General features: G+C 43.7%; 13 protein-coding genes across 13 annotated transcripts; 7 read left to right on the top strand and 6 right to left on the bottom strand.

Moving 5' to 3' along the window:
* Positions 1 to 23: 23 nt before the first annotated feature.
* F4813DRAFT_374349 (uncharacterized protein) lies at positions 24 to 4,474 on the bottom strand. The gene is made up of 4 exons (XM_049244919.1): positions 3,775 to 4,474; positions 1,603 to 3,723; positions 1,075 to 1,539; positions 24 to 1,024 (listed from the first exon to the last, which is right to left on the bottom strand). Exons 1-4 carry the CDS (start codon positions 4,303 to 4,305, stop codon positions 491 to 493), a joined length of 3,651 nt encoding a protein of 1,216 aa, XP_049095418.1. The 5' UTR covers positions 4,306 to 4,474; the 3' UTR covers positions 24 to 490.
* Positions 4,475 to 5,092: 618 nt separating this feature from the next.
* F4813DRAFT_374347 (uncharacterized protein) lies at positions 5,093 to 5,763 on the top strand. The gene has a single exon (XM_049244918.1). It carries the CDS (start codon positions 5,260 to 5,262, stop codon positions 5,623 to 5,625), a length of 366 nt encoding a protein of 121 aa, XP_049095417.1. The 5' UTR covers positions 5,093 to 5,259; the 3' UTR covers positions 5,626 to 5,763.
* A 195-nt stretch (positions 5,764 to 5,958) lies between these two features.
* Positions 5,959 to 7,892, top strand: F4813DRAFT_374345 (uncharacterized protein). Its single transcript, XM_049244917.1, has 2 exons — positions 5,959 to 6,169; positions 6,233 to 7,892. Exon 2 carries the CDS (start codon positions 6,678 to 6,680, stop codon positions 7,614 to 7,616), a length of 939 nt encoding a protein of 312 aa, XP_049095416.1. The 5' UTR covers positions 5,959 to 6,169; positions 6,233 to 6,677; the 3' UTR covers positions 7,617 to 7,892.
* Positions 7,893 to 9,513: 1,621 nt separating this feature from the next.
* On the bottom strand, positions 9,514 to 11,034 carry F4813DRAFT_393634 (putative amidoligase enzyme-domain-containing protein; the record flags this gene model as incomplete). The annotated part of the gene is made up of 1 exon (XM_049247446.1): positions 9,514 to 11,034. One exon carries the CDS (start codon positions 11,032 to 11,034, stop codon positions 9,514 to 9,516), a length of 1,521 nt encoding a protein of 506 aa, XP_049095415.1.
* Positions 11,035 to 11,755: 721 nt separating this feature from the next.
* Positions 11,756 to 12,178, bottom strand: F4813DRAFT_374343 (uncharacterized protein). Its single transcript, XM_049244916.1, has one exon. It carries the CDS (start codon positions 12,003 to 12,005, stop codon positions 11,766 to 11,768), a length of 240 nt encoding a protein of 79 aa, XP_049095414.1. The 5' UTR covers positions 12,006 to 12,178; the 3' UTR covers positions 11,756 to 11,765.
* Positions 12,179 to 13,283: 1,105 nt separating this feature from the next.
* On the bottom strand, positions 13,284 to 14,656 carry F4813DRAFT_374342 (NAD(P)-binding protein). The gene is made up of 3 exons (XM_049244915.1): positions 14,081 to 14,656; positions 13,816 to 14,009; positions 13,284 to 13,733 (listed from the first exon to the last, which is right to left on the bottom strand). The coding sequence occupies exons 1-3, from the start codon at positions 14,481 to 14,483 to the stop codon at positions 13,479 to 13,481; spliced, it is 852 nt and encodes a 283-aa protein (XP_049095413.1). The 5' UTR covers positions 14,484 to 14,656; the 3' UTR covers positions 13,284 to 13,478.
* A 610-nt stretch (positions 14,657 to 15,266) lies between these two features.
* On the bottom strand, positions 15,267 to 16,310 carry F4813DRAFT_374340 (uncharacterized protein). The gene has a single exon (XM_049244914.1). The coding sequence runs from the start codon at positions 15,939 to 15,941 to the stop codon at positions 15,477 to 15,479; it is 465 nt and encodes a 154-aa protein (XP_049095412.1). The 5' UTR covers positions 15,942 to 16,310; the 3' UTR covers positions 15,267 to 15,476.
* Positions 16,311 to 17,234: 924 nt separating this feature from the next.
* F4813DRAFT_393630 (uncharacterized protein) lies at positions 17,235 to 18,041 on the top strand (the record flags this gene model as incomplete). The annotated part of the gene is made up of 1 exon (XM_049247445.1): positions 17,235 to 18,041. One exon carries the CDS (start codon positions 17,235 to 17,237, stop codon positions 18,039 to 18,041), a length of 807 nt encoding a protein of 268 aa, XP_049095411.1.
* On the top strand, positions 17,997 to 19,358 carry F4813DRAFT_253398 (uncharacterized protein). The gene has a single exon (XM_049240183.1). It carries the CDS (start codon positions 18,134 to 18,136, stop codon positions 18,836 to 18,838), a length of 705 nt encoding a protein of 234 aa, XP_049095410.1. The 5' UTR covers positions 17,997 to 18,133; the 3' UTR covers positions 18,839 to 19,358.
* Positions 19,359 to 19,820: 462 nt separating this feature from the next.
* Positions 19,821 to 21,049, top strand: F4813DRAFT_253232 (uncharacterized protein). The gene is made up of 3 exons (XM_049240181.1): positions 19,821 to 20,447; positions 20,501 to 20,713; positions 20,801 to 21,049. Exons 1-3 carry the CDS (start codon positions 20,112 to 20,114, stop codon positions 20,810 to 20,812), a joined length of 561 nt encoding a protein of 186 aa, XP_049095409.1. The 5' UTR covers positions 19,821 to 20,111; the 3' UTR covers positions 20,813 to 21,049.
* Positions 21,050 to 21,261: 212 nt separating this feature from the next.
* F4813DRAFT_383234 (uncharacterized protein) lies at positions 21,262 to 22,311 on the top strand (the record flags this gene model as incomplete). Its single annotated transcript, XM_049245918.1, has 1 exon — positions 21,262 to 22,311. One exon carries the CDS (start codon positions 21,262 to 21,264, stop codon positions 22,309 to 22,311), a length of 1,050 nt encoding a protein of 349 aa, XP_049095408.1.
* A 545-nt stretch (positions 22,312 to 22,856) lies between these two features.
* F4813DRAFT_253346 (uncharacterized protein) lies at positions 22,857 to 25,185 on the top strand. The gene is made up of 3 exons (XM_049240182.1): positions 22,857 to 24,517; positions 24,571 to 24,891; positions 24,945 to 25,185. The coding sequence occupies exons 1-2, from the start codon at positions 23,438 to 23,440 to the stop codon at positions 24,883 to 24,885; spliced, it is 1,395 nt and encodes a 464-aa protein (XP_049095407.1). The 5' UTR covers positions 22,857 to 23,437; the 3' UTR covers positions 24,886 to 24,891; positions 24,945 to 25,185.
* On the bottom strand, positions 24,951 to 27,486 carry F4813DRAFT_399819 (alpha/beta-hydrolase). Its single transcript, XM_049248203.1, has 7 exons — positions 27,096 to 27,486; positions 26,997 to 27,038; positions 26,666 to 26,922; positions 26,486 to 26,600; positions 25,965 to 26,431; positions 25,639 to 25,847; positions 24,951 to 25,557 (listed from the first exon to the last, which is right to left on the bottom strand). Exons 1-7 carry the CDS (start codon positions 27,410 to 27,412, stop codon positions 25,312 to 25,314), a joined length of 1,653 nt encoding a protein of 550 aa, XP_049095406.1. The 5' UTR covers positions 27,413 to 27,486; the 3' UTR covers positions 24,951 to 25,311.
* Positions 27,487 to 27,809: the final 323 nt, after the last annotated feature.

The raw sequence follows: 27,809 nt of genomic DNA, 5'->3' as shown, positions 1-27,809 counted from the left end.
ATAAATCCAATAAATATTATTAGGTACTATTTGTCCTCGTATCTTAACTATCGTAGCCAGCAACGCCACATGAGAGGTTAATTACCGCTAATTACGAAGTAGAATAGGAGTGACCCCAAACACATAGTTTCACGACCTATATTGGATACAACGTCGTTCTTGAGCATTTAAATATTTCCTCTCGGTGCCTCAAACGAGGTCGTAGTTATAGAGTAGCACCCGTAGTCAACTATGCATGTTCCTTCATGTTTCGGAGTATACCTGCACTTTTTCTTCTAAGTTAATCAATAAAACCAGGATAATATTATCAGAAGCGCAATGCAGCTTACATTCCTTAGATATCTGCTGCAAGTATCATTTTAAAGGTTTTATTAAGAAAGCTCAACTTTGCGACTGCATTCCCGTAGCGGGTGCGGAAAAGGGGCCCACGTTCCAACTCTTAGCCAATCATTCACACGCTCTTACTCGTGTAATATAAGTTCAAACTTCATCACGTATCCAGCTGTGTCGGCACGATCGAACCAAGAATACTATACACATACCTAGAAACTCCGAACGGCGATATATCCCATAAACTGCCCAATGTGACCCACAGGCTAGAGACCGCAAAGCCACCCTGGATATCACCTTTGGTGATAGACCAAGTAACCCCAAAGACACCGCTCCCAGAAGCAATAAGAACTACTAGGATGAAGTATATTGATCTCCAGTGCCATCCCTCTTCGAAGTAGACTCCCCAGCCAAACTCAACCCGATCTTCGGGCGCCTGCAGCTGCCCGCACGTCCGCTTGGGCAACTGATTATATATAAACTTCTGTGTCGGGCGGATGCAGTCGGGATGGCTGAAATGATGCGACAAGTATCGTGGACCGATGGGAGGAACGTATTTGGGTTTGACCTCCGGCGCTGGGCGGCAATTATACTCGGTACCTATCCTGTCAACCGGGGGCAGACAGACACAGTCCGAGGTACAGACATGAGCGTGACGGTGGACTTCAGCAAATTCGCTTGAATCAACCATGGACTTTACAAGGTCAGCTTAATACGGAAGATTGTTATGATATGAGGACGTACTCTTGCCAGAGAGACTCCAGTAACGCTCCGGAGCGTAAGCCAGGAGGTCACTTTTCTGTGTTTTAAGTATTCTTTCCGAAGGAAGAGTAAAAGCTCGCGATCAGAGGTAATACCTGGAATACGTTCTTGGTGAAGTTTCAATCCGGTCTCTCCTGTATGGATGCAAAATAGAACGTGCAGCAAGTCAAGCGATCGAAGGGGACTTGATGAACTGTTAAGGGAAGTAACCTGGTGTAATGGCAAGGTACTATTATTTGTCGAACTCTGGGCTGTTGAAAACGCTCTACTTATCGAACCGAAAACCCGTTTGACACGTTCTCTCACATCCTGCAGAATATTATAGGTATTCGGATTCCCCTTTTCAGGTGCTTCTTTTTGAATCACTTCCTGCAAGGAATCCTGGAGCTTTCGCAGGGACCCTGGCTCTATCTCGAGGAAATCATCGAAGAGTTTAACGCCGCATTCCTTGAAAAGAGATTAGCTATATCTCGTCCATTTTAGCATGGGTACGGTGGCGATTTAGCTTACACACGTCCATCTTATACGAGTCTGGCCGGGAGAAAGCTGTGGTTCGGAACGTAGGAATGGAACTCTGTCGAGCATAGAATCCAGGAGTTGTGGGAGGGTTGTGGGATACGCAAAAGTTACACATTCTTGTTCATTTATATGAGAACGCAGCTCTTCCTTTGGGTGGCTATCTTCCTCCCAGGGTTTAGGTAAGCTCCCCGTAAGGATTTCTTTTCGCTTGTTAACCATTAGTTTCCCAGGATTCAATCCCTTAAGATAATCGTTTCTTATATTAATATCCGAATGACTTCCTGATTCGGTTTTATTGGTAACTGTTAGAGTTAACGCGATGAAGAAAACAATCGACGTTATACACTTGATCAGGTACTTGTTATATGATGGGAGGAGCGGAACGAGAAGTTGGTTGACGCTACTCCATAGACAGATCCATAAGACGATCCATAGGAAAATGAAGACGACTATTTTATAGAGGATGAACATATCATAATCTTGAACGGAAGACTCCGACTTTTCATATAAGGTACCGGGTGCGGATACATTTTTGTTATATGATTTTCTTTCAATGGGCTTCGCCTCTGGGTGTGATTCAATTGATTTCGATTTTCCTTTGGTCTGCCTCTTAATACCAATCCCCAATGTAGGGAGAAATGACTTCCTAGAGAGTCTGTTTTTCTCCAACCTCATTTCAATGGTTTTTCGACAATCGTCGACGTGAACGATATGGCGTAACAGTTCTCGTTCCATATCCGCGTCTTTCATATCGCCGGTCACTCCGTGATGGAGAACCGATACATTCCTAGCCAAAATAGCTGTGGTGATTCCACACCAGTATGCTCGTTCTGATGTTGAAATGCTAGGTCGCCCCCTGATCCATTTGTGCACTAAAGGATGCATACAATATCGATTCTCCCCCTCTTCTGTCATTATGAGTGATCTCTGGAGAAGGACTTTCATCGCTCGGTCGAGACGATCTCGCAATTTCTTTTCAAACTCATCTCCGTGAAGGTATTCGTCATTTCTTAGAACAAGCGGAAGAGATAAGTGAGCCGGAGGAGAAACAGAGTCAAAAAATTGACTTAGTCGAGCAGTAACAGATTTTCGGAAGCATCCCGACCAACTCCCGTTACGTCCTTCTGCTGCGTTCGTTTCTAACCCTTTAATAGAATATTTAAGGGTCGCATTAAGTAGAAAGTCAAGGTAGATATGCTCAAAATGCATATAAGATAATATGTTGAGAATTTCAACCGCATCCTTAGAGCCCTGTTTCCTATCAACTTCTAGCGACATATAAAGCATTTCGAACGGAGTGATGATGTTAATATACCCATCGCCTAGGTAATCGGATTTCATAAGCTTGTCACTTTCCCGGAGCTTCCTCCGATGAGAAATGATTAGGCTTGAATGACGCTTATGGAAGGCTAGGTAGTCGGCCAAAGAGCAGATACCATGCTTAACTGCATTACCAGCAGCGGCCAGGGCCAATGGGGAGAACCCCACAGCTTTAGCTATCTCTTTAGCTGACTGCTTGTCGTTGACACGCCATGGGGTTGGGTACACGGCTGCCTTGAGGACAAGGTGAATGGCTTCCTCCTCTACCATGCGCCCAACCCATAAGTACCTCTTACCGGCAGTGCCGTAACGGTTATACCTGGGGCTGCGAGAGGTTATTAGAATACACCCATGCCGGCCTGTAGGGAGTATATCTTCCAAGTCAATCCCAAAGGGATCAGCATGGTCGATTACCAGTAGCCATGGTACGTTCCGTAGGGCCAACCACTTCTTAGCAGAGTCTTCGTTAGGCTCAATGCCTACAGTCCTCGCAATATCTGAGTAGCCCTCCGACGCACGCTTCCGAGAACTACCATCGATAAAGAAAACGCCCCAGAACAGTTGTCGGAAGTCTTCTGCATATTTTAACGCTAGTTCGGTCTTCCCCGAACCTCCCATGCCGAAGAGTACAAATCTCTTTTGGCCAAAACATGTTCCATCCTCGAACGCGGCTTTAATCATAACCTCTTCCTCTCGTCTTGTATAAATGCTTGAAGTGTGCCGTGGTATAGTGAAGTTCTCATGAACAGGGACTTCAATAGCACGTTCTGCAATAATTACGGCTCTCCGAAGCTGAGTTAAAGCAGTCAGTTATGAGCTTTCATTAGAAAGTCTGTGATATACCTTGGCATTGTCAACATCAAAATCAAGATGGGAAATCTTCGTTTTGATCAAAGAGATACGGCCACGAAGTGTCGTGTTTTCATTTGTTGTAATCTTATACGACAAGACGTCTATAACAAAGCATAAATGACGGATAATCTCCATTCGAAGCTGTAGCTCCTTGTATCTTTTAGCAAGCCCGCGTTTTTCGTCAATATGTTCTAACCCCGAAGCAGGGTTTCGATTCTTTTTGATGAGTTCCAGTCGTCGTATAGTGTCTTGAATGAGTACGCCGCAAGATTTATAGACCATGTACAATCGATCCGCATTATCTTGCGGGAATTTAATATCATTTTCCGCTAGGTCATTGAGCGAAGAAGCGACGCTGCTAATATCATTCAATAGTAATTCTAGCGCATTTTGTGATTTCGATTCAGACTCCAGAGAATTGAGTGTCGTTAGAGACCCCCTAAGTTGGTTCACATGGTTTATTAAACCTGTAGTGATGAGCCTTTCAGAAAGTGGGCGGCTCATCAGGTCTAAGTCTGCCATTTTTAACACATTCGGTGGTGGCGGTCAAGGTAGAGAGAGTGTGAATACGTATGATAGCTAAGAAACCTAGAAAAAGTAGGTGTTTAGGTACAGAATTCATACGAAACAGCATACCAAATGATCTTCGGCTTCAATTTATTTGGTAGCTTGGTTTTCGTAGCGGGCTATGCCAAAGTGGCTTTGCAAAGGTAAGCAGGCTGGGCTGAAATGAGGTAGCATTGGCATATTCAACGTCCAACGTGCTCTTGTATAAGGTACAAACTTATCCTTCGAGGTGAGATTCAACTCAATCCTTCTTTTTTTCCATCTCATCAAGACTTTTAATAAACTTGCGTGGCACCTCTTTGTATGTATCACGATAAATAATATAGCTATCACGCGAAGAGTTGTAAATTTAATATCTACCCCTCAATATCAGCACGGGCCAATATCAAGTAGGTAAGGTTAGGTTAGGTACCAAACTCATTCTTCATCAGATCTTTATAAAACTTGATGTAGTACCATTGCTTAAATCAAGGACCGATAGATCGTAAACCTAAGTGAATCATGTTAGTAGCATCTCTGGTATGAGAGTGTTTGCGCTTTATTCTGGGTACCCTAGGCAGTGCATCGTTTGCTCTGTCGACCCCGGGAAGATTTGTGGTGCCTTAAGTGGATATTCGTCGCATTTTCTATGCACGTCGGTATCGTGACATCCATCGTGACATCAGTATATCAGATGCAACTGTTTTTGTTGCGATGTTACTTAGACGGTTAGTTCTTGCGAACTAATATAAATAGCAGATCCCCTAACAAGGTTATTGATTCTATTCTTCCTTATTTCTGCTCAACGAGGAAATTCTACAATAGGTTACTCCGCAACAAATCTTTAATTGCAACACATCGTCAAATTAATATTAATTCCACCAATACTATCTAAAGAGAAGACTAACCTAGTCAACTATAACCAACACAATGCGCTTGTCAGCAACTTTCAATTTGGCCGCCATAGCCGTTCCCGTCTTTCTCCAATCGGTATCAGGATGGTCCTTCACTATGTATGATACCGAGGACTGTAGCAACTCGACAAACTCGGACGCGGTTGCAGATAGAGTGGAACGACAAGGCGATGTCGATTGCGACGCAGTCCTAAATGCGGACCGGCATAAATCGGTCCTAGGTGAAGTCCCGGCCGGAAGCGAGTGCCGCATTTCATTCTATCCCGTCAAGGATTGCGGAGGCAGAGTTGCGTTTAGCTTGACACAAGACACTACGTCTTGCCTCTCCATTGACGACCTTGTTGCACCACTAGCATATTATAGCGCTACAGACTGCACATAGGTAATAAACAGGTAGCTTGAGTGTGGAGAATTGTGAGGACATTGAAGAAGTAGGAGTAAAGACAAAACATAACGTTGAGAGAACAACATTAGAAACGGTAATAAAGTTTTGTACTCCGTATTCTTACCTTATTACCTGAAAATGTATTCCGTATTCCGTATTCCGTATTCCGTATTGCAATTACCGTCACAATTGTGTAATAGGTCACCCCAGTGAAAAATAGGGGTTATCCTTGTAGACTAAGACCCCTGCTAACACAAGCTCTCAGGGCTTCACGCCGCGCTTGAACGCGACTTGTTTTTTTTTTTTTTTTTTTTTTTTTAACACAACAATGGAACAACTTCTCTTACAAGTATTTCAATAGCCAATGAGAGAAAAGTAGAGACTACCACCTTATGAAAAATAGCCCATCTTTATAAACCTTTAAACCCAGAACGGCATTCCTCTTTAAGTCTCTACGGGTTGGGTTTCCTCAGTCATGCCTCCATCAAATAGCATTGACGATTTATGGTCTGTTCGCAGAGCGCGAGAGGCAGCCCAAGAAGTGAGAATACTACTTACTACACCCCCCCATTAGGCAATACCTAGACTGACTGGACATGTCTAGGCTGAAGTCAAAGATAAATTAGTTATGAAGCTCAAAGAGAATGGCATACTCTCTGATGGGCAAATGGATGCATTTAAACGCGATGTGGTCATGCACCACCAAGAGCATAATATTAGGATACACCAAGAATCGTCGTTGCCAAGTTCTCAGTCTCGCCAACTTGAGATAGAGAAAATGTTTAAGGACTTATCCTTGCACTCATTTGTTCCCGCCGTCTTGGACTACTTTAAAAACCACGTTTCCAACGACCGTTGTATCCAAATTTTTGAGGATGTCATTTCAGTCCTTCCAAATGATCAACAAGACCCGCCTGAGACTAAACTTAACCCTCGCGAAAAGCCTAGGACACCATTCTCCATATCTAAAGCGGTAAAGTTTTTCTCTCGTGCTTTACTCTAGACATAGATTCATAGTTCTAATATCCTATCAGAAACCCGAGTCTATCATGTCTAGTGCTGAGTTAATCGACGCTCTTGCTGCAGCAACTGGTATGGAACCACGGACGGCGATATTGATTCGTGGTCAAATTGTATGGTGTGACTCAATAAGTGGCTCAATCTCGGGGATGTTGGAACTTGGCAATGGACTCGTCAGCCACGGCCGACTCGGTCGCAGTCATATGCTCGCAGATGTTCCTAACCAGTACGTTAGGGATCGTTTGATGGATTACATTATCACCGAGCTTGAGGATGATCAGAAAGAGTGCGCAAAAAAAGCCGTATTCCCGGACCTTAGCGCCACCGAACTCGAACAATACTCCGCTTTGATTGAGAAAGAGGTGGAAAAAAACAAGCCCAAGACCCGGGATGAGATGATAGCGCGAATAGCCGGTAAGAAGCCGCTGAGAACCGAAAGCGAGATGGAACGCGTACTGGATCAAGCTTATGCTATGGACCAAGTTGACAAAGATATTGACCTGACTCCTCAACCCGGTTTCAGTATCCGGGATTACGGTCGCCCAGGGCCCCTCGTTCGCTCAGTAGTGCAACCAGGCCTCAGGCAGTTGACCCCAGAAGAATCAGGATTAAATGTAGGTATAGATATCGACAAGGACTGCGATCAGATTCGGGTCATGATCGTGTGCTTCGTAGACGGGAAAGGGTGGACTGCAGATCAATTTCGCTGGGCACTAGGAAATGTCTCACGTCAGCAGCTAACAACATTTCTTCTTGAGAGAGGTCCTAAGCAAGGAGTCAATAATTCGATTTTTCACCATGCATGGGAATTCTTCAAGAAACGCGAGATCTTGGGTCTGCCGTTGACGGAAGTGTCAGAAGAAGACACTATTGTCCTCCAAGATCGCGATAGCTATCGTGCAAACAAACGTCAGAGCACTGATGGGGAAGGGAGTAGTTCTAAAAGGAAGCGTACGAGAAGGGCATAACCAGATGAGGTAAAGAGGGTTACGGGAAATTTTGAAATATACTGTCTTTCAAGGTAAAGCATCGATATACAAGGTATGTAGTGTAGGATGGGGGGAAAAGGTGGCTATAAAGCCAATATCATATCATGGAATAGTGTTCCTTTGGTAACCTTAGGAGCCTTAGATTCTGTCGGGGAATAAGTGGGATCAGGGGTAAATTCAGGGGCAGATCTACTAGAATTAGGTATATAAGAAGCGCACATTGTTCTTAAAAGAGAATAGAAGGGCAGATGTTAATATTTCCATTCGTCTATCGCGATACTCGTGTTAATCCAATAAGTCAAACCACCCTTACTGGGGCCACCCTAGTGGGGGCCACCCATTTCCCATATTACAAAATCAACGATTTCGCATATCTATATTTAATTCAAGGAAATAGATAAAATTATACAGTCTTTGATTTTAAGTACGATATTGGATTCTTACCAGGTATAAAATTTTGAAGAAATGGCAGGGCTAATATTTATAGTAAAATAAATATAAAAGTATACATTAATAATTACACATACAAATTTATATGTAAAGCTGTTAAGGGATATTACTGCTTATAATTTTACCAATTAATATGGGATAAATGTAAAATCTACATTGTTAAATAAGGAATGTTTTAATATAACTTTTAAATCTAAGGCCAACTATATAACTTATTTATCTGAGAAGTTATAAGCGTTTATAAGGTTTTATGGTAATTTAATAAAATTTTTAAAACTTTTAAAATAACATTAAAAATACACTTTACTATTTTACTATCAAAACATTAGATTTTAAATATAATAAAATATACATAAGCTATTATAATGATCTAAAAATAAAACATAAGAAATTGTATATTTTTATCTATTCTTTTTGAATTAATTATAGACATGCGAAGTTGTTGATTTTGTATGGGAAATGGGTGGCCCCCACTAGGGTGGCCCCAGTAAGGGTGGTTTGACTTAAAGGGTTCTCTCTGCCAGATTTGAATTGACTCTTTATTGGCCCCGAAATCTACAGCAAACTAACATACTAGCCATACCATATTCAAATGCCATTTTAAATGGGTTGAATTCGTCAACACATAATGATAAGTCACATTATATTCGATAGCATAATTAACAATTTGTTCCTCACAATTATATCAGTTCCTATAGATAGTTGCAAATTGTAGCAATGAAGAATTAAATTTCCAGTTTGTGGCTATCATGTGGCATAGTCAAGGGGGGAGGAATAAGTGGAAGACGCCATTATACTTACAAATACTTGAGACATTTATTTTATTTTATTTTTCACATGCCTATATGTAGTAGCTCATAGTTCCTTTGTCTGAGAAATTTCAATTCTTAACAGCTGGACCATTTCTTGGAACATAAATAATAGAAGAAAGAAATTGTCATCAACTACAAATCATCTATCTAATTACAATATCCTTTATGCTTAATGGTTCAAGGTGCATGTTTCTAACTAATTACAAGGACGCTAGCCTAGCCTATTCCTATACATAGCTGGCCTTCGGCCCCTTATCGTGTTCTCGTTCTCTGTTCATAAGACTACCTAGGTAGATATGTCGACCAATCTTTTAGCAACCAATGCCGCCAAGACATTATTGATAGTCTGTCATCCTCTCGCAGATGAGGACAACAATTTCAATAGCCCAGTCACAATTTTCAACGGTCTATAAGCTGGTGTTCAACTATTTTATTAATATTTTCTAAATCTAAAAAGGTAACGAAACCCGCACCCTGTGTTCGTATTCTTTCTTAAATATGCAGAAAATTACGTCAGGGCTAGTGACAAGTTATGAACAAACTTGGCTGATAGAACTCCTCTCAAAGCACGTTTGATTCGGCCTTACTAAGCCTTGAATATTAGGAAGTGGTGCTTAACGATAGAATTGCGACATTCCTCTGTAGGCCACATCATATCTTGCTGCATTAGCATTATTTCGTGCTGGATTATCATCCTGGTCTGGTTGAGATGACAATGGGTGGGACAGCCAAGATACAAACCTACTCCAGCGAGAGGGAGGTACGGTTGGTTCTTTAAACGTACCGAAGTCCTCATCTATGATTTCAATCCCGCGCCGTTTAGCTATCTGTCTCTGAATAGCCTTCGCCTCGTCAACCAGGCCGAGTTCAAATAGCAGATCAAAAACGTCATACCAGGTTGGGTGTGTCTCAGCTTGTACAAAATCTGATATCATCATCCACAGAGCATTGGTATCAATCTCACATGCGAACTCACATAAGCGAACAGCGACCTTTGCGTGTGCGACAACCTCATCGGCATTAACTGTACCTGTAGCTTGCCGAAATTCAATAGTCCGCTTGGGCTGCGCTCGAAGAAAGGGTCCAGCTCCGTATATCTGTACCGCCCCGTACGCCTCCACGTCATAAGCCGCGAAGTTGTAAGCGCAACGGCGCAAAGTCCGATGTTGCATTAACACGGATATTACTGGACCGCTTGGGGCAGACAAGAGCTCACGAACGGCGGTTGGGATATCTAAGGATTTATCTGCTTGCCGCCCTGGTAGATATTCTCCCTCTGCCCATTCAAGTTCACCTGAAGCGAAGTAATCCTTATCAAACTTATAGCCTTCGAGACTACCTCGTTTAAAAATAGGAGCAAATCTAGGACCTTTTTTTTGCTCTGTTTTAGGGTCAGGTGTTGATCCAGAGGGACTGGGTATTGGGTTCTCCTCATACTGTCCTTCGTCAAGGTTTCCTACTCCAGTATACCTACTCGCCTGTGCCAGCGATATGCCGTGTGCTAAGGCGCTATAGTGTCTATTACTTGGGCAATAATCCCGCTCTGATTCCCGGCGGTGGGGAGGATGCATCTGCGTTAGGATTGGATCAGCAGCGTAAAGGAAAGCAGCAATTCGGCGTAGATGATGGATTGGTATCCAATCCTTGCCTCGTCCGTAGTGGATATGCAAGCCGGCGGTCTCCGGTGCAAACACCCAGAAACTGTTGTAAATTGCTGTCAGAACATGGTGAACCTCAGCGAAAGACTTTTCCGTGGCAAATAGCGCTGGAGATGTAATTTCCAAGTCTTGCCAATCATACACAGTCATGTCGCGTTCGAGATTAAATGCCATAACGCTCATATCTCTCCCAACACCCCAACCTGTATACCGACTTAGATGACTTCCATCTGCATCGGTCAATTCTTCAGGCTTGGTAATTACACGATCCCCCTCATGTCCCTGTAAAGCGACGCGAATGACTTCTTCTACTTGTCTTTGAACAACTGCCGTGGTTGTCTGGCCAGGCTCGGGAATGATTGGCTTACCCTTGGCTAACTGAAACATTCGCGGTGTAGCCATCGTTGGTCCTGTCCTTCTAATACCGATCAGAAGTTCGACTTCGACCCCAAAACTGCTTTGGATATCGTTTGACATCTTGTAAACTTCGCTAGGCGATGAGACCCCAGTGATATAAATTTGTTAGTATAATGTACGAATTCAAAGTGGACGAGACTCCTTTAGTTCTACGCTTGAGTGCACAGTAACTTGGAATGCTATTTTTCAAAGGAAAACCATCAAATATAAAGACACCTGTAAAACAAGCAGAACGATGAGTTGTTCATAGCATCCATGTTTGTTCGGTAAACACTGCTTCGTTTTTAAACGTGGTAATGATCTCTCAACACTCACTGTTTAAATATACTGGGGAAAATGAGTCTTTAACTATCATGTCTCCTAAAAATTTCCTTTTCCAACTTATCAAGTAGCCTGAGCGTTTTATATTTTCTATGTTATTTGAAAAGTTATTGGAATTAAAAATGAGGTTATACTTAAAGGGATGTGTATACGTAGGTGGTACATTGGGGACCTGGAATTGTGTAAGTTGATTGGCTAATTGAGTCCAGGCGGGGTTACGTGATGTAAGTCGGACATGATATGTTAATGCCAAAATATTCACAGAAAACGGCATTTGCCTTACTAGAAATAGCAAGGCATTAATGTATTATAAGCTCCTAGTTGACTGGCTGGCAGTTGGGGCATTTTACTGCTCTATTTTAATAATATTTATTTAAATAGATTAGGTAGAATAGCAATTGGGAACAATTCAATGCTTGTTAGTTGTTTGTTAGCAAAGTGCAAAAGGGATTTCTCATTTCCAATATCACTTATCTAGCAGCTGCAAGCTTGCCGATCTTCTCTTCCTTCTCCGTGTTGTTCCACGCTTGCTTGATAGCAAAAACGAGGCTGATGGCAAGGCCTAGTCCTGCCAGTCCAATACCTAGGTATACCGCTCCCCTGTAGCCTCTGAGCAAGTCGTCACTCTTCGTGTACCCACCATGATCGACTCGCATCTTGACCGTACCGGCGAAGCCAAGCCTAAGTAAGATGCTGAGGCCGGAGATCATGGTCTAGACCGCGAACCACGCGTACCCTATGCACAGCATACGCTCGTAGCCGTAGATGTCGCCTAGCCGCCCTGATACGAGGATTAAAGTCCCGACCGTCAGGCTATAGCCTGCCACGAGCCGGCTAAAGTCGCCGGCGTTCGAGACGTTGAAGCTTCGCCCGATACTGGGGAGCAGCAGCAGCACTTGTCCTAGGCCTAGTTGCGTCGTGAACATAGATAGGCAGATGATAATGATAAAAGTGACTTCACGCCATAGCGACAGCGCTAGAGCTGGGTAGGCCTTTTCTGCGATGCCGCTTCGTCACCTTCCCCCGGTGGCCAGTTCACTCGTAGTTACTTCTTCCTCAGGTGCGTTTTCGAGGAATGTGAAGCGGCCTTCTACATTGCCCGGATCAAATGTAGTTGAAATTCGTTTGCTGCACCGCTTGGTTGATGGCTCCGGCACCGAAGGCAGCTGGATTGAAACTTTCCTATGTTATAGTTAATAAGTCGTAGATATTTTTTTGTCAGGGGGAAATAATCCAAAATTCAACCTGTTTACCTCGAGTCTTTCACGGATAGAACACAATATCTTAAAGCCAATGGATTATAATAATGAACTCAAGTTATAACATCTCGATGGCGCCTCTCATGGAGAAACATCCCACATACCTTAGCAAACAAAACACGTACATATACTCATGATTGTAATACCTCGGTGTTAAGATACGACGACACCGGAATAGGTAATATAATGTCTGCTTTTAATGTCCGCCAGATCCGAGAATCAATGTCCAATTAAAGCTCGGAAATAGCCACGCCTCTCAGCTGCAGCTGATTGAATGAAACGAAGGATTCGACCACCTGTAGTTGAGTCATAAGCTTGTCACTAGTGCTGTCTGTGTATACTCAACGACTGCACTCTGAAGGGTGTTGGGGAGTTTGCGTACACTACATAAGTACCGAAATAATATAATATCCTCACTTTTCTTTAACTAATCTCTTTAATCAATTGCTTTGAAATTGTGGAAATACGTTATTCACCATTGTTTATAAGAAATTAAAGAATTTAAATTACTTGACGATGCTGACTACCTACCCACCTAATCTGACAGATAATTTATCTTAAGTAAAAGGAACATCTTTCGAATCCAAGATCATTGTTACATCGATTTCGCTCACAAAGGATGGTGAATGGGCGGCTGCTCTTTAAACATGTAACAGTACCGGATGGCTTGTCACTACATTTAAAGAACTGGAAACCCTGGCTATTATTATTCTTCACCTACGAATACGAAATAGGCTTCCATTCTTTGGAACTACTGTTCCCATAAACAATGTACAAAGTTTTTATGTCTGCTTCCAGAACATTCTCAAGTAGATTATTAACAGATATACTTATTAACAAGAGCGGAGTGGAGGTGATTTCATGAATCTATCGGAATAGGAGTGTTCATTATTTAATTTTACACTTGACAATTTACCAAGGAATCTAGTTCGATGACCAGACAGCCTTGTTGTCCTCAGCGAACTTCTCGAAACTTTGTGGGGAGTGTCCTGTCACCCTTTTGACGACATCAGATGTCCCCTTCTCAAAGTCTTGCGAAGCTAAGACCTCTAGATTAGTCAAAAATCGAGCGAAATAGTCCGACAGACCAGCTTGGACCAGGCCGTCAATCCGGCTGGCTTCGTCGAGCTTCACGTGCTCGATCTTGCGCCCGAGAACTTTGGAAAGCGTCTCGGCAATCTGTGAATAAATTTTGTGTGTTAGTACTGAGCCATGTCATTTTCTACTGAAATGGATAGGTAGATAGGAAGGGTGATCGTACCTGATCGTAAGTAAGGTTCTCAGGCCCGAGTATCCTGAGGTCACAGTTATAGGACTTCTCGTCCGCCAGGGCGTGATAGGCCACCTCGGCAATGTCATCCGCACTGATAAAGGGGATCTTTCCATCTTGAGCGGCGGTGAAGATCTTGTTCAGCTTGCCAATTGTAAATGCAAGACCCGGTTCAAGCAAGTTCTCTGTGTGAAATGGGTTGTATTAGCGACTCGATAATATGAACTGATAAAGGCCAACGGCTAGGGACACGTACCCATGAACCAAGACGGGCGAAGCACACAGTACTCGACATCAGACTTGATGAGATGCTCCCAAACTCTGCCCATTCCATCCTTGCCAATTGTGGCCGAGGTTCCAGCACATAGAACGAAACGATTAACGCCTTGGTTCTTAGCAAAATCTACGAACTTATTCATGGGCACCCAAGGCTGGCTAATCCGGGGCTCCATCATGTAGACGGCCTTAATATGTGTGCTTTCGAATGGCTTCGTCCAGGTCGACTCATCGCTCATGTCAAATTTGACGGTGGGATAACCATTTGACACAGCATCAGATCCTTGACGCGAGCCTAGGAGAAAGGGCTTCCTGTCCTCGGCGAGCAATGCCGCGACTCGTGTAGCCGTCTTACCGCTGCCGCCGGTGAGGAGAATCGACATGTTGGATAAGGAGGATCTTGCTAAGTGTGAGATTGAGATTTATAACTTGAATTTGTATTTGCGCAAAGGGTAGACGAGAAAGGAAGAGGAAATAGAACAATATATAGAAGAATCGTTGGCACGTTGGCAGTTCTGCTTACCAATAGAACTATGCTTTCATTCCCACAAGTACCACGCTCCTACCGGAGATAAGGACATAAAGTATCGTCTCGGATTTCTTCCGGCTGACCGAGTTTGGATGCTGTTATGTAACGAGACCAGTCAGCTTGTACCAGAGATCAAGGGGAAAGGGTAGGATCCTAAAATAGCGATATAAATGTAGCCAGGATTCAGCTAAAAGCATGACCTAACAACAAAACTCCATGACAATGAAACTCATAAGCAATCAGCAATCATTTCCTTCAGGTGCCATCTCGGCGTCAAAAAGAAACGGAGCTGATGCACCCAATTAGGTCTTCACATTGTGGGAAAAGCTACCTATTGTAGTAGTTTGCGAAGAATATTCTTTTCGGATTACTATTCGCCGAAATGGCGCTTGAGGGGATAAGTATGTCAGGCAATCCGTTCCCGGGTCCGGACTAGATGGACCGGCGGTCTTTAAGTAGCATGGTAGTTTCCAGTGATGGTATATCAAGAGACTAATCTTTTCAGCGGTAAGACTATCTACAGGTTGATATAAAGGGATGGTAACTACAAAAAAAGGTAACCTATTGGTTGGTATATAGGTAATTAGGTGCCTAGGTATGTTTAAAGATTGCTTCTAAAAGACAATTAAAATATATTATCGTTTAAGTTATTTCTCTTCAAGTTTTAATTTTAAACATCCGTAGTTAGTCTATGTTATAAGTAAGTAACACCTATTATTAAAACGTTGAAATAAAATAATATTCATAGAATTCCTCATTGATTTTATTAAAATTATATAAAAAATCCAAATTTTCCAATTCACATAATAGTAATAACTTGGGTAATCTAATATTAAACTATGTTCCCCTAATACCACTTAATCAGTCTGCTGTCTGGGGCCCACGTCAAACGAAGATTTTGGCGGTGTTCTCGCTCTTGGTAGTTATCCCTTCTCGTAGGGGTAGTGGTTGATCGCATCGCTGTGCAGTCGTGACAGTAATCCCCGAAGTATATCTGATGTTGTCGACAGCCGTGACACATATAGATTGGGGGTGCCGTTGTTTGCCCATATGATTCGGGTGCATGGTGCGTGCTGTGCTTAGCCTTCGTATTTGGTGCTGACTTCGACGGTACGAACCGTAACGTCGAGCCCGGTGCATTGTATATAATTGCATTGCTCTGCTTTAGCGATCTTTCGTGGACGATCATCTTCCCTTCGTTTACTATGTATTGAGTCGGATACTGGCTGTGGCGTGTTTCCCAGGAGAAACGATTGGCTAGATCGCGAGCTTGGTTGGGGTTCTCATAGTGGTGATCGTAGTAATGTGGCATTGCGAGGCTGTATGTTCCACGCCGGAACTCCAAGGTTATTATCAATGTAATGTGAATAAATTAATTGTGTGAATAGTAAATTTTACGCTTGCAAACACAGAGCCTTTTGTAGAATTATCAAGGGAATAGGAAAGGAGGAAAAATCAATGGCACCAACAATAAGGCTCTACCGTCAGTCTATATTTATAGGGCCAATATTTTGCTTGTTATACATTGCCGCCTTCCATGTTGTGCAGACGATAGATGTAAGCGTTAATAGAGTACTTCTCCAATAGCATGTGCCTAATAATCCCCGACGCGGGGCGAAGCTGCGGGCTATGAGCTAACATTGCCCCCTTTAATTGGTGAAAGTTGGGGGGGCAATCATTCTGGGCCCAAGCTTGGTAACAGAAGCCTAATGCGGGTGCACGAGAATATAGGCAGCTTTAAGACTAGTACATAGTATAACCCAGTCATCGGTGAGGCTGTATATGCATCAAACAAACACGTAGCACCTAAACAAAGCATGACTAGACCGGGCAGTGCCGTCTGACAGTAAGATATGGGACTTGCATGTTGTTAAAATGGCGGCTGAAATCTTTAATCTTACCCATCCGCGAAGGGATATTTCTATAGATTCGGCGTAGGTTTTGATAAGGCAGTCAAACAATATAACGAACAATGGTCGTTTATAGATTGCAACTACAGTAATGTTGATCTTCATAGAATAGCTGCGAGTAACTTGGTTAGACGAAATGTGGTGAACCCTATATAATTGCGTAACTAATGTAGGTATATGAAAATTATACCTCAATTAAATATTATTTGTTTCCTTTATTAAAGCTGAGCGTCTGAATGGTGTGAAGAATATTGAGCTAACCATGTAACAACCCTTTATATCACCTACCTCACACATTCGTTCTAATTGTTCCTGCGATTCGTACATAGCTCTTGCGTAGGAAGATGTGGTGAGAGGTAAACATTCTGCTTTCTAGGTAGAGGAAATGGTAATAAAGGATTGGGAGATATTAGAAAATAGGTAAACAGTTGACTAATGCGAGGTATTTATACCTTGACAATAATAACCCGAGGGTGAGATAAGAAAGGGATAACTATCTAAAGACTTATGGTCCGGGCCATAAATATAAAGGACTGAACCGGTGCGAATCTCGGAGGTTGTGCGGGATGCGTATTGGCTCTCGCTACACTTGGCGTTCTACATGAGAGGGGGGCTTCGTGCCCAATCAAGTAGATGTAAGCTCTGAGGCATATCATTACATATCTCCAAATATACAACGTACCAAATGATACATGATGGAGAGCGAGATATTATGCAAGTTCTGTAGTAAAATTAATTTCGAAGCATTAAGAAATCCCTTGATTTCAGACTTGCCTGCTCTTCAAAAAGGTCGAGCAGATACTACCCGACATCCTTTCAAAGATAAACGGGACGATGCTCACAAGCCTACCTCACTCGGCACATTTGGTGACATTCTCCAGAGGAGGAAGATATGTCGGTTGTGTCAAGTTATTGGAGATGCTCTAAGCCGACACACTCCAGGTCAGCTACTTGAAACAGACGTCTGTGATGCGGAAACATCTTTCTTCGGTGTGTACCGCGACCCACAAGGGAAGCACTATTGGATCCGTCGGCTGTCCATCTTGGTCGAGATTGGAACTGATGCATACAATATCGGTGGCCCGAAGAAAAGCCTATTTTTTGCTTTCCAGGCATACAACATCGGTGCAGCGACTCTCCAAGTTGACGGAAATTTCTTAGACACTCAGCCTAGTACTAATATGATGATATTCGGAGGCCGTCGGCGCCCGCTTCAGCTCGATCTCCAGTGGGTACGCCGATGGATTAACATCTGTGGCACGGATCACGGCGACTCTTGCAAGCGAGCTGATGTAGGCTTAGGAAGCACGCTCGAAATAATCCGCCTTATCAATGTAAACAACAGATGCATCGTCACCTTGACAGGCGTTCAGCTTTCAGCCTATCAATATATAGCTCTTAGCTATGTATGGGGAGGGCCACAGAAACTGAGCCTTACCAGGTCTAATAAGGATAAGATGGCACAACCGGGATTTTGGACAAAAACCTACCACAAACAATAGAGGACTCGATATTGGTAACAGAGTATCTAGGGATACAGTATATTTGGGTAGATTCTCTATGCATCGTTCAAGACGACGATGACGACAAGGCAATGCAGATAGGCGCCATGAGTCAGATATATGGCTTCGCTCATCTCACAATTTTAGCTGCATCGTCGTCAAGCGTCCATGGGGGTCTACCTGGTCTTCGTCCTGGAAGTCGTTCTATAGAACAGGTAGAGTTAATGGTTCTGTCTGAGAGCACAGATAGCACTACCGGAAATGTGTTACCAGGTCTATCCCTTATGACAACACTAGACCCTCTTACTAATCCCAATGAGCATTTCTTGGAACGCATGCCCTGGAACAGCCGGGGTTGTACTATGCAGGAGCGCGTTCTATCTCGCCGCGTACTTGTTTTCATGCAGGAACAGGTATACTGGATCTGCCGGGAGGCCATGTTCTGTGAAGAATCCTATTTCGAGAACAGTCTTCTCCGCTTCCACAGATTCCACGCTAGAGCCACCGAGCCGACTCTAGCAAACTCCTTTAGGAACTTCTATGAGCCGGAGGATGACCAAGTACGCTTCTGGAAAATGTACCAGAATCTCGTGGCCAGCTACACCAGTCGACACTTCACTAATGAAGGCGGCATCTTTGATGGATTCCTTGCCATTCTTCAGGGGATGTCAGCTCTGTCGGACGAAGAGTTTTCGTGGGGCTTACCTCGATCTTATTTCGAGCAGGGCCTGCAGTCAACCTGTTACTCTATCCGATATTGCTGTTCAAAATCCACAGCTTCTATCTACAGAACTTAGCAAGGTTCCCGAGACGCAGATAATCTTTTTCTGGACAAGCTCTGCTTTTCTGACTCTGGCCCCGCCAGATGACGATGCAAATCGGTCCTTTTCAATCCTGGACTCATATGGAAACAAAGTCGGCTCTACAGGAAATCTAGAGCCCAAGTTAAACGGAATTGAAGGGCGGCATGAATTCATTGTTGTAGGTAGTCGACGAAACCAGTTCTCGGATCCAATGCTGTTACTACTCCAGATAGAGTGGAGAGGGCACATTGCCTATCGTGTTAACAGCGGAGAGGTGAGAGAAGAGGCGTGGGAGGGAGAAAATCACATGTGGAAACTTATTCCACTTCGGTAATTGCATTTTGCATTCCTTTGTTTATATCAATAATAGTTGCTTATCCGTACGTCCCACATAATCCGTACTAGACGGGACCTTCCCCTAAATGTAAGTACCTAGGTACCCGAGGCTAATACCTAATGTACCTATGTATCTATGTACCTGACCTATATTTAGATACTCACTTCTCCTTTAGCCAAAAATCATCAACTACCTCCTATATATTGTTCTTTTCGCCTCGGGCCGTAAAATATACCGTATTAAATCGGCACGAATAGAATTCGGAAATTGTGTAGGATGCATGTTGGTTCTCTCTCTCGGCATTCTGCATGTAGTGACCAAGGATGCGACCTGGACCACACCACTGCTAAGCGCCCTGGCGTGATAGAGACGATGCAATAATAGCCCTACCCCTACAGTTCTACCATGTTTCTGGTCTGGTTACCCCAGTTTACTGAGCTGGCAACTCATTTACCATTCATTCAAACGCACTTTGTAGATTGTGATACGTATCTCGCAAGGCTTTGAACATAATGCATGTAAATATGGCCAATCTAAGCCAGGCCGGTTAGAAAGGTGGTATTTAAGAACGAAACACTACTCTAATCGACGAATACGGGCATAGACTGATGTAGTATTGCTTTAGGTTAGCTTGTAATGAGTATATCTAAGCCACCATTTAGGGTACCGAATAGATCTTACGTAGCTATAAAGTGATGACGATCTGCTTATACTTCAATAATTCCACAACTAGATATGCCTCTAGCGTTAACAACTATTGCCTCTTGGTGCAGCTTGAAATCAATATCCTTCTTTAAATACGAGCTTCCATATATACTTCTTTCAACTCCTTAAAGATATACCTCCAGTTTCCCTTGCCTCCTATTGTACTGGATCCCCGTTGAGTTACCTACCTGACCTAGGTAGTCGACAAGTTAACCTTTCCAGAAAATGGCAAGCCCCCAATTTGAAAAGTCTCTAGACAATGACGAATGCGACCCATATGATGTTGCGTTAGCAAGGCTGGACTCGATTCAATCAGAATACATGAAGAAACTACGGGATGCCAGAGATACGTTTGACAATACCCGTATTTCACTCCAAGGGGATATTCGAGAGCGTCAGAGGGAAATCCAGGTACTTCAACAAGAACTACAGAGGAAGGAGACTGGATTACAGGAAAAGGAACAGGAGTTAAAAGACGAAGAGAATAAATTCCATGTGCGCTTGAGACAGGAGCAACAAAACCGTAAAAGGAAGCTGGAGCCTTATCTGAGGATTTCCCCCGTGAGTAGAATGGTATCGCTAAGACACAATTGCTAGTCGCTGATTTCTTAAAGGCGCCAACAGAGCAACGCGACACGGAATCAACTGATATAACAAGAGGGCAAACGGAGGTTGGCTCTCCCGGACAGGGAACCAATCATGATGCTGGGCGCCAACTCCAGGAAATGATCGTGATTGATTCGGAAGATGACTCAGGCGATGAATGGGGTATGAAGCCACTTGTAACATCGAGTATGTCACCAAGTAAGCGTCCAAGGATATCTGAAGTTGGTCAGTCCCTATGACTAGTGAACACCTTGTGTTGCTAGTACCCTACTTTATCTGCGCTGGACAAACTAATAATCTACCAGAAGGTCGAGATGTAAACTCAAGTTCGAGGCAGCGAAACCGGAAACGACAGAGAGTGCGCATCGAGAACTCTTCGGATGGCGGTGAATGTTCGAACACAGCTCAACTAAGAGAAGACCAAAGCGAAGCAGAAGCTACTACTAATCTAGGCCTGTTGCCTTCGGTATTGAGGAAACATGATCAAAAAAGGAAGAAAAACAAGAGCGTATTTAAAGGTATCATTGATCCTACCGTGGGCGGAATCTATAAAATCGATCAGGGCCTTCGTAAAAGGTCATACGCGGCAATCCTTCTCCCCATCGGCGATTTTAGCGCAATAGGCATCACAAAGTCCCTTTATGACACAAGCCTAAGGAGGTCTATTCCGTCTTGTTATATATATAACAAGACAGTCAAAAAAATATTAGGTTGGGAGAAAGACTACGATGACGGCGGGCCCAGAGTTATGGATCGGAAGTTTCCCGTCATGTCTTTTGATGGCATTGCAGAGGATCAAATACGACTGGATGGGGAATTCCATGCTGTCGGCGCAAAATATGCCTGGGTTTCCGCAAAATCTATCAGAACTTTGGAGCTCGATGGTTTTATATTCAATATTGTGTCGGGACACGATAGCGCAAGGAGATTCAGTACTCGATTAGACCTAATGAAGGAAAATAGGGTTAAAGAAGCTCAACAAGTCTGCGATCGTAATGAGCCCCCTCGGGTTACATCGGGGAGACTATCTCCAGGAGAACTACGACGACAAGATACGGATAGTAGCCAAACGCTAGGGCATTCACAGGTATTGACACTTAGATACTCTGAAGCCGATCTAACTCCTCGTCAAAGCCAGACTGCTGAGAAGCACGACGACACTATTCATGTTATCACCGAGCCTCGTCCGAATTCCCTATCCCAAAGAATCGACCACGAATTTCATACTTTCGAGTCAATCTACCGCGAAACATCAGAACCAGAATTAGTAGGGTCCGAAAGATCGTCGGATGGAGTACATAATGATGATGACCGAGATCGTCAATTAATAAGCGATCTTTTTCCAGGCTCACCAATCGCGCAGGTAGAAGAGACTTCCGACGACAATATTGCTAGCAATGTACGACATAACGACCTAGTCGAGGCCCCAAGCCCACTTGTTAAGGCTCGGGCTATCTCGGGGTTGCCGTATGTTGCCCGTGCGATCAGACGCCCCTGGTCGGAAGATAGTGGCCTTAATCCGAGTCAGAATAGCTCCTCGTCTCTGGTGTTGGATCCGACGTCCTCAAAAACTGCGCGAGCTTTTTACACCAACCTAAAAAAGTATGTCAATCAACATGAAAACGACACACCCGACTACTTGCCGCCCACTGCGCCAATGTTACCTCAGGGGCTTTTGCAGGACCATCAAGCAACTACTGAGTTACAAGGGAACAGAGCTCGCAATGATGAACTCGCATCGACGTCCAATCTAAACATCCAAAATACAGCTTCAACAGCACTTTCATATTTCAATACGATATACAGCAGGGAGAAATAGCCCTATATATATGTGTGTGTGTGTGTGTATTCATCATTTACATCTTCAAGATTTCCTTAAACGATATTAAGTTTCAATCAAAAGTTAGTATTCTTATCGCGACATAGAAATATTAGTGGAAGCAATGCCTTTATTCAGTCACTCCTATATGTGCTAACAAGATCAAAGGGGTTAGAAATTATCGACATATAAAAAAATAGGTAACAGATAGGTATAACTATTTCAATAGAAACATTTAGATCGTCATAAAGTTACGCCCCTGAAAGTATCCATCATACTTACTAGGTACCTAGCTAGTAGGTCAGGTACTTGCCCGATTTTCGTTAAATTTTAGGTAGATGATAAGAGTGGGAAGTGAAAAAACAGTTATACATACATGTATTTGTAGAATAGCTCATCTATATAATACTATAGAAAAGTTGTAACTAGGCAATCTGTTGGAATATGGGGAATAGCCAATTATGTAGTCTAGTCACGTGCCACACACACACAACTCAACAATAGACAAGAACAGATCATGAGAGCCTCATTTCGTATCGTATTGTGTTTCCTACTTTTAGGTGTATAACACCACCCCTGCCTTGTCATCCGACACAATCGTAAGCTCCTAATTTATTCAATAATTATTCAATTTCAAATTTGTTGGACAAGTCACATTGCATAACCTTCATTACCCTTTAATGGTTGAGTCTACTTTTTAACAACGCAATCTATGTCTTACAACAAGAGCTATCTTATCCTACAGCACTAGCCATTGTAAATATTATTTCAAATACGTTAGGTACAAGAGACGTCTCATAAGATTAGCAGTTGTACCCTTCAAAGACAGCTGGCGTCTCCGTCAGGAGAGTCGCCGCCATAAAGGTACCTAGCGTTTCCCCGTCAGGTTGCTGGGGAGTAACAATTCTGCCCGTCCCGTGCACATGTTTGAATTCATGATATTCGTACCTTCCTTCGGGTCCTTCTTTCCCCGCACATTGTTTGGTTTCCCTCAAACTCGTCAAATTTCCTGCTGCGGTATCATATCCTCTAGGTTTTAATCGTCCCACACCAAACTTCTTTTTTGTTGAGCGCTCTTCTTGTTTATGTGACGACTTGACTTGTTCTCATAAACAACGCTGCAACCATGTTTCCCCCCGGTCAGCAGCACCGCGCTTTTGACCAGCCTTTCGCCATGAACCAGCAGGTAAGTGAATCGATGGGCCAGGCAACCGGCCACAGCGCTGGCAACAAAATCGACACAGACCCAAACATTGCAGGCGCGTGGATCCTACGACGACCCTGGCGCCCAAAGCTGCCCTTTGATAGACTACAGATAGGCGGATCAGCTCAACTTCCCAACTTTACCAAGCAGGAACTCAAGGCTTTTGTTGAGACTATCAAAACAGAGGTGCCTAAACAAGATGAGGAGCAGATCAATGATGATGCCATAATCAAGTTTGTAGCTAGACCGCATATGGATGCTATTCGGTATGCAGTTCACGCAACAGCAACCCAACCTCCTTCAAACCCTCCGCGCCTTGTTATGTTTACAGACGGATCGGTAAAATCCAGACACAATGTTGGCTGTGGTATTACTTACAAGCGTTTCTACGGCGCTGACCATAACTGGGTCGACGCGGCCTATGGATCAAAGGGAATCTCTGATTTACTAGACCACGAAGCCATAGCACTGCACAGAGGACTGTGGATAGCCTATTACGAGCTGATGGATTGGGCTGGACGAGTTCCTAATCCTCTTGGTGGTGGTCGCACTACGCCACCAAAGGTAATCATCATAACTGATGGCCTTTCCGGAATCCAGCGCTTGCATTACAGCTATTGCTATACCAAACTGGAAATTGAACCGCACAATAAAGCTGCAATCCACGAATATTTGGTTTATCCTCTCGAGAAGCTTGTGAAATTCGGCAGCAAGGTCGAAATCCACTGGACACCAGGACATGTCGGTGTTGAAGGAAACACCCGAGCTGATTCGTTAGCCTCGGTAGGAGCTGACTATGCCATCGAGTATTCTCATTCAACCGGACTTGGTATTACAGATTTGATGCTTCCACTGTCAAACCACATGTTGGGTCAAAAGACAAGACCAGCGTATCCGTTTCACCTGGGTAGTCCCATGAATGATTTCATCCATTGGCACAAACAAGAAACGAGAGTGGCTATTCGAGTTGCACTACATTCAAACGAAGAGAGAGGAGCTGCGGTTAGTATTTGACCATTGAAAAAATTATCAAGTATGAACTAATTTGTAAACAGGATTTTATTGAATGGCTAGCCAAAGCTAGTTTATCTAACAAAATTAGCAAGGCCACGCTAAGGATGCTCAAAAAGAAGAAGAGAAAAGCTGTGAACATATTAGCCAAAAGGAAGACAGGAGGACTCCTTAATAAGGCAGGAAAACTATTCGATGGAGTATTTCCACCTAAGGATAGTCGCAACAGTGGCACTAGTCAGTCGAAGAGAAGAGCACATGACGAGGACGATGTTGACGACCTCAATGACTTGTTGCCTCACCCCAAAAGGCAGAAGGCCGATACTGGTAATGCTGACCAGAGCTGCATTACACAATGATTCTAGGTTGGTTATTTATAACACGTGGAACTGCGCAGGGTATACTAATTGTTAAGTAGGGAGTTATAGCTACAGGTTCGGGAATCAGATTGGAACTCTGATAGTGGCTTAACGAAATAGTCAACAAATCACCAATGAATTGTCTAATTCACAAAGATATTCCAGACTAAATTCCAGAAAGGCTGTGCAAATCTGTTAAGTTCCCACGTTGCATATCGACATAAATCTAGAATCAGACAGCAAAGTGGGCTGGTGGCTTTTAATTGTATTAACACAAAAAAGACTCAGAAAAGGTAAATACATCGTGAGTTTGACCAATGGGTTATCCTTTATGAAATCCGAAGTATTGCTGGGAGACTAATATTCTGAACAGGAGACGGTGAATCAATTATAACAACATTGACCTGTGTCATCTGCAGGGTTCCATTACCTAGGAATGAAAAAAGGGGCTGGGGGCGCTAGGAGGGCTCCAAAATTTGGCACACGAGGTGCTTGGCGTTTAAAAGAAACCGTCGTATTACCGTATACCTCCTGTATAATATCTTCCCAGGTGATCCCTGAATACAACGGAACCGAGTCACAGACCTTTCCTTCGGAAGGTAGAGTGCCATTTGCCCAATATGCCGAAGTCGCTCTGATAGTGCATGCTGAAGGAGCGGCCAATGAAGAATGCTGTTTAAAAGGCGGATAGTGTCAGAATTAGGTGCACTTGTAGTTAAGAGGTGTTCGTGGTCAAGGAAATGGAAAGCTTACACCGTATCCATCGATAGTTAGTAAGGCACTCGCCTCGAAGGTGGAGCTAATATTCCTGGCCGAAGCAAGGGACGTGAGCCCATCAAAAGTGTTGCCAATGAAGAGGACCGGATTCTTTGTTTTTACGTTGAAGTCGCCCATGTATCGCTCTTTTGGCTCAATCTTCCATTGCGCGCAGGCGCTGTATAAGAATATCAACCCGTCTCCAACTACAATTGTATCATTAGCATTAAATGTGAGATAAGCACAATGAAAAGATAAATTGCATGACTCGGCTCATACTAAACGGTTCACGCTAAAAGAGTACTAAAGGAAAGGTAACTTACTGATCCTACTGGTGTTGTATAGACGCTGGATAGCCGGAGCGAAGTCATCAAATGTCTTGCTTCGCACCATGTTATCACTACAGTGAATGGAAGCAAGTGCCTGCGGTTGTTGACTCTGCTTGAATATGTCAATAGAGGTTGTAGGCATCAGAGCCTCGAAAGCGTTGTTAACTACGTCGTACTGCTCGGTCATAACCGCATTGAGTATACTAGTAATACCCGGCCAAGAGGAACTATCATAGAGGCCCTGTACCAGAAAAGACTTCACGTTGGTGTAGTCGATCAGGAATGACTTAAGAGGAACCGGGTTGTATTTGACGGCGTCGAGGAGATCCCAGACGGCCTGCTCGAGCTCAGCGGCTGTCTTGTTGTTGCCTTTAGCCAACGCACAATTCTCGCGAGCTGCAACACAGCCAGTAAACATAGCTGAAAACTCCGCGTCCGCATCTCTAAATTCCTCGAAGTCGCTACGATGGCATTAACTATTAGCGTCTTGAATCCATAGCCGATCGATTACTTACGCCTGCGCATGGTAATACTCGTGCGGGTTTTGAACGCCGTCGAGGACCATCCTTCCTATCCTATCGGGAAACATAGCAGCTGTAGTTGCCCCCAATGTCGTACCGTATGAAAAACCTAGCATGCATTGTTAGCTCTACTGTAGTTTGCATCGCTGTCATGTCTACCAAGAATTGGCATACCCCAGTATCGTAACATTCCATCTTCTCCGAGAGCATCTACAATTTGCATCATATCTCTTGCTACAAATGCAGAACTAACTAAGCTCCCCGTCTTATTATGCGTCTTGAGGCAGGCGTCGACAAGCATAGATGCGCGTGCCCATTGCTTTCCCAACTCTACATCGGAACTATTTGCAGGTATCACGTCCAGATAGAATGACCAGGCGTCATATTCATTATCGAAACATTGGATAGGAATTTTCGAGCCACGAGTACCGCTATAAACTCAGTAGTCGTTAGTAACGTCTCGAATCCCAAGCCCGGAAAAGCTGGGACAAGGATAAAATCTTACCGTGGGTCGAATGCAATAAGATCAAACTGACGGCCAGTAAGCCTAAAAGAGACATCAGTCTGAAAACCCCAAGTAGAAGATTCGGCCACCTAAACTCACGCTAATAGCTCATCCGCCAATGTTTTGATGCCTATTTCATCTCGTCCAGTACCGCCAGGTCCGCCAAAATCGAAAAGAATGCTTCCTCTGGAGGGTTTCACAGGGGCGGGGATTCTGACAAGGTCTAACTGTAGCTTCTCATTGGAATCCGGCTTGGTGTAGTCGAGGGGGACCATCAGAATGCTGCAGTCAACAGGGACGTCGCTAGGAACCTCGGTCTTATTGCACGGTCCCCATTGAAGTGTTGAAGTCCCATGGGGTTGGGCAAGGGACAACGTGATAAAGGAAAGCTGTAACACGCCTCGGAAGGAAATCATCGTGGCTTACGATAGGTAGATTTGCCTTGAGATAGGATTGCGATGACAGAATATTGGATTATGATACAGGACGGGAGAAGGGTTTAAATATAAGTGAGAGGAATACATGATGCTCCTATGGTCTACCAAAGCAATGATACACCAGCCAAGAAATTATAGTCACAAGCTGAGGCTGGGTTATGCGCGACAACTATTTAATTTCTCATGTATCAGTATTTTATTTGAGAAAACGCCCTGTTTAGTAAGTAAAGATACGCCGTACTATACACAGGGCTGATGAAGCTATTCGCTGAATGGCTAGACGGCATTGAGGGTCCACGTAAGCGCATATACGCCGTATTGTTTAAGCTGAGAGGCGACATTGCATATTACATGATTACCTAGATACGGCGTATGG

The sequence above is a fragment of the Daldinia decipiens genome (genome assembly GCF_022478715.1).
Source record: "Daldinia decipiens strain CBS 113046 unplaced genomic scaffold F4813scaffold_47, whole genome shotgun sequence".
NCBI classification, from domain to species: Eukaryota; Fungi; Ascomycota; class Sordariomycetes; order Xylariales; family Hypoxylaceae; genus Daldinia; species Daldinia decipiens.
This window is presented reverse-complemented; position numbering and strand designations above follow the sequence as displayed.